The sequence below is a fragment of the Euleptes europaea genome, chromosome 4 (genome assembly GCF_029931775.1).
Source record: "Euleptes europaea isolate rEulEur1 chromosome 4, rEulEur1.hap1, whole genome shotgun sequence".
NCBI lineage: Eukaryota > Metazoa > Chordata > Lepidosauria > Squamata > Sphaerodactylidae > Euleptes > Euleptes europaea.
Window position 1 is genome coordinate 93,584,992 of NC_079315.1, and position 13,118 is coordinate 93,598,109.

The 13,118-nt window shown below is 39.5% G+C and overlaps 1 protein-coding gene across 2 annotated transcripts in view; it reads left to right on the forward strand.

Annotated features, from left to right (window-relative positions):
* The window catches only part of ADAMTS6 (ADAM metallopeptidase with thrombospondin type 1 motif 6), a 131,786-nt gene that overhangs the window by 50,937 nt on the left and 67,731 nt on the right, over window positions 1-13,118 (forward strand). For both annotated transcript variants that reach the window (XM_056848778.1, XM_056848779.1), the window contains exon 9: window positions 8,987-9,133. In XM_056848778.1, coding sequence (XP_056704756.1) covers window positions 8,987-9,133 — 147 coding nt within the window. The remainder of the gene's footprint in view (window positions 1-8,986; window positions 9,134-13,118) is intronic.

A 13,118-nucleotide genomic window follows, 5' to 3' on the forward strand; every position in this document is an offset into this window, starting at 1 on the left:
GTATTCATGCTAGAATGAAGTAGTAGTAGTAAAAATTTATTGCGGCGTTTCGCCAATAGAAAGTTAAAACAAACGATACAAAGATATTTCAGAAAATAACTTTAAAACTAGAATGAAATAAATACATTCTCTCCTTGGGGCTAAGATGTTTTTTTGCGAGGATTAGGTTCTACCTCCAGGAACCAGCAGGCAGGGCAAAAGAGTTGGCCTGTGAGGAGGGACCTTCCCTTAGCTCCTGTTCATTTTCCTTTGTGGGTGTGGAAAAGCAGGATTTTGTTAGGGCTGATAAAAGTGATCTCTTACTAGCAGCGGAAAAACACTGATTTTTTTTCCGTCTCTGTTCTCTCTCTCGCTTTCTGTGCCAGATAAGTAGGGAACACCAGAGATTGATCCTGCCTCTAAGAGTCGGCTTCAGGCTTTTTTTTTTGGTCCTTGGCTATTCCACACACACCTTATCTGAGTGGAATGTGCATGCCTTACCATGGCTATAGTGAGTCTAAGAACCAGGGAGATTTGCTTTCATTTGTTCTGGAACAAGAGCCACCAATGTTGGTTTGCTCCCCCCTCAGTGAGGCATTCAAGATAGTTGCAAGATGTGTATTCTCTTCAGATTCTTGAGGGGGAAACAGTACACTTACTTTTTTGTGAAGTGGATAAAGTCTTCTTTACATTTTGAACTGGGCAGGACAGGGTCTGTATGGAATTAGCCTACCAAAACAAGTGCAGGTCTCCGCTGGGTTGTGACCATTAACTGCCCAGAGAGTTTTTCCACTCCTGATCATGATCTCATAGTTGCATTCTTGATTGGGCTCACCAGCAGTGCACAGGAGATGGTGTCTGTTCCCTCTCAAATTAGATGCGAAGTGAGCCTACAGAGACGTCTAATTCTCCCTCCAGTTGCTCTTTTGACAGGACTCCTTCCCATGATCCTTCTGTATGATGACAACAGAGCTTTGTAGAGGATTTCAGATTTGTTTTAACTTCTTAGGCATTGGGACTGTGGCAATTAGAGGCATTTAAGCCGTATAATGGAATTACATGCTATATTGTTTTTACAAGTAGAATTCCATTAAAAATAATTTTACAAAATGTTTTTGAATTGTTTGAATGTAACATTTAAACTACACTTGATTTTTTTTAACAAATAAAATGTTTCCGTTTAAGTATCTGTTACTGTTGGAACATAAAATTAATATGAGGTACTTTTAAATTTGTTTACTCAATATGTTAAATAAACATGCTAAGCCAGATCATACTCTATTCAGGGCATCACATAATTTTCTGAAAAAAATCTGAATCTAATTTTTCTGGAAAACCACATCATTGTTCAGTTATGGAACAGTTCAATTCCAGAATCAGACTCTCTCATTCTGTCTGGTTTGGACTCCCCAAGTTTGTAACAAGATCTTAATTGCACCAGTAGCCAACCTAATGTCATTAGCATTCATCTCTATCCATATCTGGATGCCTGATTCCCTCCCCCATTAGAGGGCCCATGGTGTCCAGAACACCATCAACATTATCCAGTGGTGTAACTGTCTGATGAACCTTTTGAAAAGTTCCCTTCTTGACCTGCATCTGTACAAAGTTCTCTTTTCAGAAGACATAATCTCTGCTATCTCCCAACTAGCCAAGAAGATTGAGGTGAAGAGGTCCACTCAAATCTACTCTCTTTCAAGATGTGATCCCTAGAGTAGGCTGTGGGCTCAATTGCACTTCCAACCTCTTACTATATTGCACTGTATTCTCTATATTCACTGTATTGCACAATTTGATATCGGTTTGTCTGAATAAGTGCTGCAGTTCCTGTCTTGATGGCTATGTTGTACAATATTCAAGAAGGTCATCTACATCTTGGATCCAATCATTATCATTTGAACAATGTATGTCTCCCTACTGAATTGCGTTTATTGTAAAGGAACATTTTGCCAGGAGTTGTGGTCCAGCCGGAGTCCTGGATGAGCATCGGTCTTCTAGAACTAAAGCTATTTGGCCCTGAGACAATTCATGCTGAGTCTTCAGAGCAGGCATGTTTTAACATTGAATTACTATTGCTGTACCAAAGCTATGGGGAAAGGGACTCATTATCATTTCTTTCTGCAGGAATCTCTTTCTCTTCTGCAATGGGAAGAACATAATCTCCTATCCACCACAGGAAAGCATCTGAAAGACACCTTAAATATTCACACTGATTAACTTAGTCAGCAGAGGGTGAACAATGTAGGGTGCTCCTTGAACAAGAAAAATTTTCTTCGAATAATTTCATGATTTGTGCTACAGGAAATAGGCTTGTTCACCACCCATGCCAACAGACAAGTTGTAAGGTTCTTATGTTACTGGCAGACACGGAAGCAACCCTGGCAGATTCTCTTTACTGTGAATGGTCTCAAGGCCTAGCGTATGCCTTGCCACTCCTCTCCCCACCCCCACCCCTGATGATTAGAACAGGCTTATCAAAAGAAGATTTATGTCATTCTTACTGTTGCCAAATGCCCAAGATGTTCCTAGTTCTATATCCAGGTGCAGTATCCAACCTGACAGACTTCTGAGAGGAGGATCCATAACATTTTTCTGCATCCTTGGACTTGCTGCTTCAGGGTTCTCTAATACAAAAACAACCTCAGACATCCAGTTGACTGTCCGGAGGTTGAGAGGAAAGCCTTGCAAACTCTGGATTGCCCCTCCAAGGGGATCACTGTTCTCCTTGCATCTCACCATGAGAGTCTTCAAGATTGTGTGAAGAGACTTTGTAACCAGGCATGCAGGACATAATAATCTCTCACCTTTTCCGTCCATGAAATGCTTCTTCAGGAAGATCTGGATTCTGGGTTGCAACTGCCATTTGCAGCATACTAGCTTTCCTACCATTGCCTCATAAAATTCCTTGACGTCGCCTCCTTAGCGTTTCTTGCAGTTTGTTGGGTGATGGTCTGGATCCCAGAGCTAGTGCTTCAGACTCTTTTGAGTCATTGTGATAAACTTTTCTGAAAGTTCTTGTCCTCAAGATTCTGCTCTTTGTGGCAGTGACCTCTTCCAGGTAAGTATCTGACATTGGAGCTGTGTTGGCAGACAAGGGAGATTTGTATTTTTCAAAATGGCAAAATAAATCTCAGGTGAGATTCAGACTTCATCCCCCAAATCAATTCTATTTTTCAACAGCTTGATCTTCCCCTCTTCTGTCCACTGCAATGGAAAGGGAGTTCCATCCCTTAGATTCATGCAGAGCCCTCAAATTCTACACGAACCAAGCTGATAAGATAGTACAGTAGTCTGTTTCCTTTCACTCTACTTCTCCGCGAAAATGTTGTCACCTCCCTTCTGAGATGGCCATAGCTTACTCCTCTGTTAACCTGTTCAAGGTATGGCCAGTGAAATAAGGCTTGCAACTTGGGCATCATACATAGTTTTTGAAGACATCACAAAATAAATTTATTTACTTTAACATTTTGGATAGAGAATATGGTAGAGCACCCTGATGCTATAGAGGCTTCTGCGTGTACTAGGGTATTTGTGCAAGGAAACATATTAATGAGCATAGTACAAAGTGCCAGAATCTGGGAGATCTGGATACGAATTCCCATTCAGCCATGAAACTCACCCATGAAGCCAGTTGCACACTCTCAACCTAATCTACCTAATGGGGATTTAGTTAGGATTAAATGGGAAAGAAGAACATTGTATGCTGCTCTGAGCTCCTTGGAGAAAGGGCAAGATAAAAATGTTGTAGATACATTTTGGGGGGTGGGAATAAATCTTATCACTTTTGAACATACCTATGTGGTATTACCTGCTAAGCAGAAGGGGGAAAAGGAAGGTCTTACCTAATGAATTTCTTTTCTTCTCATGGATGGACTGTAATTCCACTCACCCTGTGTAGTAATTTCCCCATCTTGATTGCATCCCTCCTGTCCTTTGTGGCATTTTGTCTATGAGGATTCCTTGATTCCCAGCATGTCTCTGGGGTCTGTTGAGGGAGAGAAAGGTGGGGAAAGATCTGTCTCTGAGGACCTTGCACTTAATTTGATCTTATTCCAAGTTTTTTTGTACCATCTGTTTTGATTTTAAAAGCAATTTTCATTTTCAAAAATGATGCAACTACCCTTTGACGAAGACACCAGAAGTTTGGGAAATTTCAGAGTGATATTCCAGGATTGCAGGACAATACTCAGCTCAAACCCAACCCCTTTCTGACTATATATTACTCTTCCTACACCCTTGACACTGAGAGACACTGTCCTTCAGTGTTACTACTCTGAAGATGCCTGCCACAGTTGCTGGCGAAACGTCAGGAAAGAAAATTCCAAGACCACGGTTACACAGCCCGGATAACCTACAAGAACCAATGAACTCTGACCGTGAAAGCCTTCGACAATATTTTGATATTCCAGAATGTTTGAGGAATCTGGTAACTTAATTCAAGCAAAATGGTGGCTTCCTCTTTTGAGAGAATACATATTTGGATAAGCAGTCACTTTTGGAAGTCAATGAAATGTCTTGTTGCAGTTCAAGTATGACTAGTAGGACCAATTGTTTGTGTGTATTTCTTTATATATTTTTATCACAAAATCAGGGCAGCTAACAATGCAGAATTAAAATTAATCACAAAATGTATGTGTGCATCTTAAGTGCTGTCAGGTCACTTCTGACTTATCGTGACCCTATGAATTAATGACCTCCAGAGCATTCTATTTTTAACAGCTTTGCTCAGGTGTTGCAAACTGAGGGCCATGGCTTCCTTGATGGAGTCAATCCATCTCATGTTGAGTCAATCCATTTCTCTTCCTGCTGCCCTCAGCTTTTACTAGCATTGTCTTTCCCAGTGAGTTTCATCTGCTCATTATGTGACCAATGTATGATAACCTCAGTTTGGTCATTCTAGCTTTTCCGAGAGTTCAGGCTTAATTTGATCTAGAACCCATGTATTTGTCTTTTTGGCAGTCCATGGTATCCTTAAAACTCTTCTCCAGCACCACAGTTTAAATGAATATATTTTCTTCCTGTCAGCTTTCTTCATTGCCCAATTTTTACACCCATACATAGTAATGGGGAATACTATGGCATGAGTTATCTTGATCTTGGTTGCCAGCAACACATCCTTACACTTAAGGGTTATTTCTAACTCCTTCATGGCTACCCTTCCCAGTCTTAGTCTCCTTCTGATTTCTTGGTTGCAGACTCCCTTTTGATTGATGATGGCGCCAAGAAATAGAAAATCTTTAACAATTTCAATTTCTTCACCATCAGCTTTAAAGTTGTGTAATTTCTTAGTAGTCATTACTTTTGTCTTCTTAATGTTCAGCTCTTATCCTGCTTTGGCACTTCCTGCTTTAATCTTCATCAGTAGTTGTTTCAGGTCTTCACTATTTTCCGCCAGTAATATGGTGTTATCTGCATATCTGAAATTGTTAATGTGAGCAGCATTTAATCAAACATCTGCCAAATAAAAAAGGATTAAAAACAGCAACATCACCCAACAAAAATGCACTTGCAGAGTCATATTTTTCTTTGTCTTTTCTTTATCATCCCTGTATGGTTCCCTGAAACCTTATGCTGAGGATTGTGGGACCTTCATAAATGCACTGCAGCAAGGAGGAAGTCAGTCAGGAGGAGGAACCTAGCTAAATTACACCAGTTCCTCTTGTGCAAACACACCTATGTGGCTATAATTTCTCTTCCAGCAGAAAGAGAGGAAAGTCATTTTGCTCAATTTCTCCTCCATAATGTTGCACCCATCATGGGGCATTTTATTCTTAAGGGTCCCCCAACCCCCAGCAGAGGAATTTGGGAGCATGCAAGGGGATCGGGGAGATTGGCTTCCATGAGCTCTTTCTGCATAGAATCCAAACTGAAGTGCTTGAACTTTGCTGATTTATGGCGACACCAAGGGGCTTTCAAGGCAAGTAAGAAGCAGAGATGGTTTCTCATTGCCTTCCTCTGCAGAGCCTTCCTTCCAAGTACTGACCATGCTTAGCTTCTGAGATCTGATGAGATCAAGCTATACCATACCGCCTTCCGATTATTGATATCCTCTAGCCCAAAGGTATTTATGATTTTTTTATTCTGTTGGATCAGCACAGTAATCAAAGATTTAAAATCATTCATGCATGTTTTTCTAAAGTAAAAGCCTCTGTCATAGGGACTCTTTTAAGCATATATTTTTACGTAATGTTCTTCTCTTCTGCCGATCTAGTTTTTGTGTCTACATTCTTCTATTTTTGCACTGCAGAAATAAATACGCTAGTCATTTAATGAGTAATTTATCCCTGCTATTTAGTGGTTTTGTAGCATTGTTTTTGTCCACAGCTTTATCTAAGGGAAGATGCAATTTGAAGCTTCAGATGCAATTTGAAGCTTCTCTGGAGGCAAATATTTTCTGTTTCTTTATTTTTTTTAGCAATTTTACAGTACAATCCTTTGTATATTCCAGTCTAAACACATTGCAGTCAGAATTGCACTGTTACTCTGCACAGAATTGCACTGTTACTCTGTAAATTTTCGTGAGGAAATATTTTCTCAGTAACGATCCAGTTGTGCTACAGTCAGTGGTAAAGCAACCATTAGTGCTGTTAGGTCATTCCTGAGCCTTTCAGCTGCCGGGGACGGCGTAGCTGAGGCACTGCCACTGCACCTCCAAAGAGGTTCCCTGGCTGCTGAAAGTCTTAAAAAAAAAGCCTTTTAAAAGTTTTAAAATAAAAAATGGGTATTTTTGCCCATTGAGAACAGCAAGGCTGCGCCAGGAAAAACCTGGCGCAGCAACGCTGTTGCTGGAGGGGGCGTTCCCGGCCTGGAGGTGGAAGCTGACTAATGTCAACTCTGCCCCAGGAACGCCTCCCCCCCACGCCAGCACCACGTGTCTCTTCCGGGATTTAGGTCCCAGAGAGATTGTGCCGCTGGGGGAGCGGTGTGCAGCTCCGCAGCGCCCAGGCGCCGATGGAACTGCCCTCGACACCAACATATGTGCCTCTTATCATGGAATAAGAGGCACTTAACCTAGCAGCAGGGTCACACCACCTCCTGAGCCCAATTGGCTCCCAGGCTCAGGAATAAGCACTTAGACTATCAGTTCAGAGAAGGCATCACTTTTCTCATTACCTCACTTGGAAACTACTGCATTGGAACTCCTTTCCACACTGCAAATACAAATGATAAATTCTATGATGTGTAGATTCCATCTGTTTCCCTTGTTGGTGTCACATCTCTTAAAACAACATGGTGTAGAGGCACCCCGGAACCTCAAACAGATTCTTCCCATGTGGCTTGACCGTGTCTTGCATTGTCTGAGCGGAATGGGATGCAGCTGTGCCACAAAAGTGAGGAAAAGGTCCTGTTTTTAATGAATAAGGAAGATAACATAATCAAAGGCTTCAAGGCCATGAGTATATGAGAAGCATTCAGCAACTTGCAGTAGTTATATTGCAGCGATACTTCTTTAGAACTCTAGAGTAGGGTTCGCACCAGCTTCAGGGCATCTCCATTGCATGCCAGAGGCTATCAGTGGTTATTAAAAACATTCATGCGAGAGGGGCAAATCAGCCAGGAAAACAAGAGGGAGCAAACATTTTGGGGGACATGTGTTTGGGGACGTGTGTTCAACAAGAGAGGGCGTGTGTCAGTACAATCCTAAGCAGAATTTCATCCTTCTGAGTCTTATTGAAGTTAATTTACTTACAGAATTACAGAGTGTTGGTACTCATCAAGAGTCATATAGTTAATGGCTTTGTTAGTTGTCACCTGAGGTGGCACGGCCCAGAAGTCTATTCTATGAGACGTAGCTGCTGCCAGGCAGAGTAGAGAATACTGGGATAGATGAACAATGGTTTGACATGATTTAAGCCAGCTTTCTGTGTCTCTAAGTATGGTTTGTTGTGATGTCTGAATTGACAAATAATGGTTGAAATTGGACGGACCAGGAATAATCATTTGAATTGCATTTCCAGGTCATACTGTGTTATGTGTACATGAGAGTGAAACTGTAGATTCATAAGAGAATATAAAACTAAACTAGGCAAACAGTTTTAAACAACGGTCAGTTTTTGTCCATTTAGAGCAGGGCTTGTATTCTAAAGTACGGTTAGTGCAAGCTAGGATTTGGTATGATATCTGAACTGAGCAAGTGGTTTTAATAACAAATCTGAATGGCAGTAGACAAGTCAAGCAGAAATGGTTAGAGCCTCATGAGTAATGACTCCAGAAGAGTAGCCATATTAGTCTGTGGTAAAAAAAAACTTAAACAGGAGTCCAGCAGCACTTTAAAGGCCAACAAAATGTATTCCAGCAAAACCTTCATGAGTTAGAGCTCACTTCATCAGCTGCGTAGTGTCCATCCAAAGCAGTTACTGGAAGTTCAGCTGGTAAAACTTGTAACTTCTTGTAACCCCTTGTTACTTCCCTGCCCACCTTCTCTGTTGTTTGAACTCCAGGAATAACTTTAGGTGCAATGAATGGGCAATCTAGAGGTGCATCTGACGAAGTGAGCTCTCACTCAGGAAAGCTTATGCATGACTAATGGCTGTGTTCATGGAGTATCTGTTGCCTATGGTTAGAGGAAGATATTCATTTGCTGTTGCAGTGCTTAAATGCAGTAAGTAGTATGTGAATTTCACACAGAGAGTTGAGATAGCTAACACTTAAGTAATTATCTTCATAACAGTGAATATTGCCTAGGTTCTTAATACATTTAATGTCATACCGCTTCATTCTCTGAGCCCTTTATGAAAATATTTTGAGGCTTGCCAAGTTTAGCAAAATACTCAAGATCAACTGAATTTAAATCTAAGCCCAAAAGATCTAAATAACAGTACTGTATTCAAGTATACCTCAAGCCTAAACAATTGCACTAATAACTTTTAGATTGAATTGATTGTTTACCTTGGTTTAATTCCTGTTTGTTTTTCAGTGCTAAAATCTATATGTAAGATATATAATGTTATAATTGTTTATTCTCTATTAAAATAATGGACTCCATTCCACCTATTCTTTTGGACAGTTTTGGTATGAACCATGATGGAATTGGAAATTCTTGTGGGACCAAAGGTTACGAAGCAGCAAAACTTATGGCAGCTCACATTACAGCAAACACCAACCCCTTCTCATGGTCAGCCTGCAGCAGGGATTATATCACCAGTTTTTTAGAGTAAGTAGTTTCTGAAGAGAGATTCTTGCAAAATTTTACCCTCCATTATGCCTGTTAGGGTTAATATATAATGATAAAGAAAGTGCATCATTCAAGCAGAGTACCTTGCGTGTAGCAGTGGGTTGTGTGTATACTACTGCATACGAGGAGCTTCACTGCCAAATGGATGATTAACACTGCTGGATCTAACAGAGCTAGTCAGCTTTTGGAGCAACAGAAGTGGGGAAGGGAGGGGGATGCCTTGTTTCAGTGGTCCAATCTCAATCAGGTTCTGTCAAAGCTGTTCTGTCCATGTTGCTACATAAATTGCATCCCACAGTTGAAGATCTTTCTACTCAGCCCTCTTTTACATGTGCAGTCTTCATTAAGAAAGGTATGGAAGCTGGTATGTATGTGTGTTTGTTTACTGAGTGGCTTTCTCAGAAGTATGATGAGTAATGTCTGGGGTTTGTTTTTTGCATTGCACTGCATTTTGTTGAAATAAGAATATTGTTCTCTTTTTGTCATAACACAGTAATTGTGTGACAGTATTGCTTGATGGCATTTGATCACGGGGTCTTTCTGGGTGGCCTGTCTGAAATGGGAGCTGAGGAATAGTGATTCTGTTCCTGTCTGGCAGGTTTGTTTTCAGAAGATGGTGCTGCAAAATGTTTGTTCTACCCTGGGCATTTATGCACAGGGTTCCATCTTGGCTCTATATAACATCTACATGAAACTGCTAGAGGAAGTTGTCTAGGTATTTGAAGTGAGGTGCTATTGGCATGCTGATTCCATCCACCTCAGTTTCAGATTTCCATTAAATTCAGGTGAGGCAGTGAACATTCTGAATAGTTGCATCAATTCAGTAATGGGTCGGATGAGAGCTAATAAACTAAAATTCAGTACAGGCAAGACAGATGCATTTTTGGTAAGCAGTAAAGTTATCAGTGAATGTTATCCAGCTTGTTTTGAATGGGATTGCCTTTTCCCTGAAAAAAGGGTCATAGTTTAGGGTGTTAGATCCTGCCTTGCAGATGGATGACCAAATGGTGTGGTTGGTATAAAGCACCTTTCATTAACTTGTTCTTATGCAATATGTGACATTTGCTGACAAAACGTGATCTTGCCACAATTACCCATGTCTTGGTAACATCTGTACTGGATTATTGTATTGTGTTGTATGTGGGATTGCCTATGGGATGTGTTTGGAAACTTTGACTGGTCCTGAATAAAATACACAGAACTGCAGAGCCAGTAATACATCCTCTAGTGCAAACCCATCTATATTGTCTATCAGATGATGAAATACTCAGGCAGATTTTTCATACATCTCTGCTACTTACTATATTTTAGGCATCAACTGAAGACTTTATTTGTCCAAGATTTCACTGATATTAATTTCTGATGGCTTTTATTTATAACTTATTTGCTGTTTTGTTCAGTTACTTTGTTAATGTTTTGATTTAAGTGACAATGGCTGTAATTCTAAGGACACTTTTTTGGGAGTAAGGCCAATGGAATAATATTGATTTACTTCTGAGTAGATTGTTACCTTTATTAAGTATTTTGCCTAGGCTGCCCTTGGGGGCTTATGATATAGATCTAAGGCTTCCACAAATAGAAGGGGAATACAGTTTTGGCTCATTACCTTTTCTTGCTTTAGCTCCTGTACCAGGTGACATACTGTTCTGGATGGTCCCCCAATACCTGAGCAGCTGCTTGTAGGAAGTGGTGGGAATTGTTTGGAAAAGGAAGAAAATAACTACTGCTTCTATGAACTTCTTCTATTTGCAGAAGCCTCAACTTGAACCTGATGTCCTGTAAAGGAAGGAATAAATGCTTTAAATATAGTAAATGTACAAATATGTTTCTTGAAAGATAAAATAAGCATTAGGGTCGGAGAATATAGGTGACAGCCTGATGTTTGCCTCTACATTCTAGTCCAGCAGCACCTTAGAGACCAACAAGATTTTTGTGGCATATGTTTTTGAGAGCCAACGCTCCCTTTGTCAGATACTCTGATATTTGCAGCATGATTTTGCAGTGATATGGGAGAAACCATAGTGTAATCAAATTTAATATTTACTGTAAATATGTTCTGCAATTGATCAATTTGTCTCCTAGCAGCTTTGATAATTTATAAATAATTTTCATAGTTCTCCGCTGTGACGTGTTTCATCAGTAGGCAGACTGAATTTTGGGGGACTATTTTGGTTTGGAAGGTTGTATATCACTTGGTATTGAGATTCTTTCTACCTTGGCTACATCAGAGCTTTTGATTTTTTAAAATTGGAAAATACATTCTTCTGCTTTCTCTTATCATCTGCTTCATTCCATTATTAGTAGTATTACTACTAGTGGTGTCTATGATTTATATTGTACTTTTAATTTACTAATCAGCCAATCAAAAAAAGGAATGAACTACATCATAGGGTTGTCATGAAGATTAACACAATAAATATTGTTAAAACGGTTAGTAGATTAATACTAACCGTTTTAACAATATTTATTGTGTTAATCTTCATGGCAACCCTATGATGTAGTTCACTCCTTTTTTCCAGTTTACTGATACTGACAGCTGAGGCTAAGACAGTAATTATTATAAGACCACCCAGTGAATCCATGTCAGAGGTGGGATCTGAACCCAATTGTTTCATGCTGTTTATAGGAATTAGGCAACTGCATATATATCCACATATGGATATATTAATATACAGAAATGGTGCTCTGTACATGCATGGAACAATCACAAACCCAGCAGTGATCCTGCAGATTTCCAAAGAATAGTTAGATGAATTGATAGATTTTCCTGCCATTTCCTAAAAACAAAACAAAAACTATCACCTGAAAAGAGCTGAGGCTTCACTATGACTATTGGAATGTTTGTTTGAATTTTTAATAGGCTGTTTTTAGCTCATGATTGATCTCTTTTTTAGATGTTTTATAGTTTGGAAAGGGTTCATTTTTCTAGTCATAATCTTGTAGAAAGCATTATTTGGGGTTTGGCAGCTATTCAGGGCATTCCATAGTTATGTCACTCTTCATGTGGTTTTAAGCTATGGCTGCTAGGTGTTCCAGTGTAAATGCCTAGAAATGGTGTTTCTTTTCAAATATTTTGTGTTAGACTTTTTAGGTTGAATCTCAAATGAGAATATCTTCAAATGTGCTATTGTTGGGTTTGAAAACTCCGTGAGATTCTTCAGAGGAGGAGGCTTTTTTTTTTTGTTTTTATGTTGATAACTGACATTGGCATAAAATGTGAAAATGAACAAAATGAACAAAAAGGGAGAGGAGGAGAAAAAGGGGGGAAGGGGAGAAAATTTTCAACCAAGAACAAACTAGGTAACCAAAGAATTGATGCTCTCTATTTGAGGATTAAGGAATCCTTTATATGTGTCAAAGCAGACACACTAAATAAAACAAATTCACTTCATGTCACACACTTAAAGTTGACAGTGGACCTTGTATAAAATACGTAAAGGATGTGGGTCGTGAGGGGGTGTGCAATTCTCCAGCTTGAGGGACCTGTTATTGGTAGTGGTATAAAATACTAAATCAACAGAAAGGCCTGGATCAGGGACTGTGACAAAGTCTATAAGGCTTAGGAAATGCTGGGAGATCTCAATCTGTAAGAATATGGGACTCTAATTTTAGAACTTTTCTTTGATTTTAACGTGTTAATTTTATTTGATTATATAACTGACAATATTAGTCGCCCCATGTTTCAATTTCTCTAAATAAGACACATTTTATTAACTTTTCTATGATAAGAAAGTGTGAACAAAAACAGATTTTGAAAAACTGATCATTTCCACCAATAAAATTGGTGTAATACATACCTGTTATTGGATCTTCCAGATCTGGAGATAGCCCTGAATTCGTTTTTTAATGGGAAAATGAATATTCCGCTCCAAAAGAGATTGGATGTAGATATGGCACATTTCCTCCCCCAAAAATGTCGTTAAGGAGAATTTAAAGAAAAAATCAATCCACTGTTGGTGGTTAA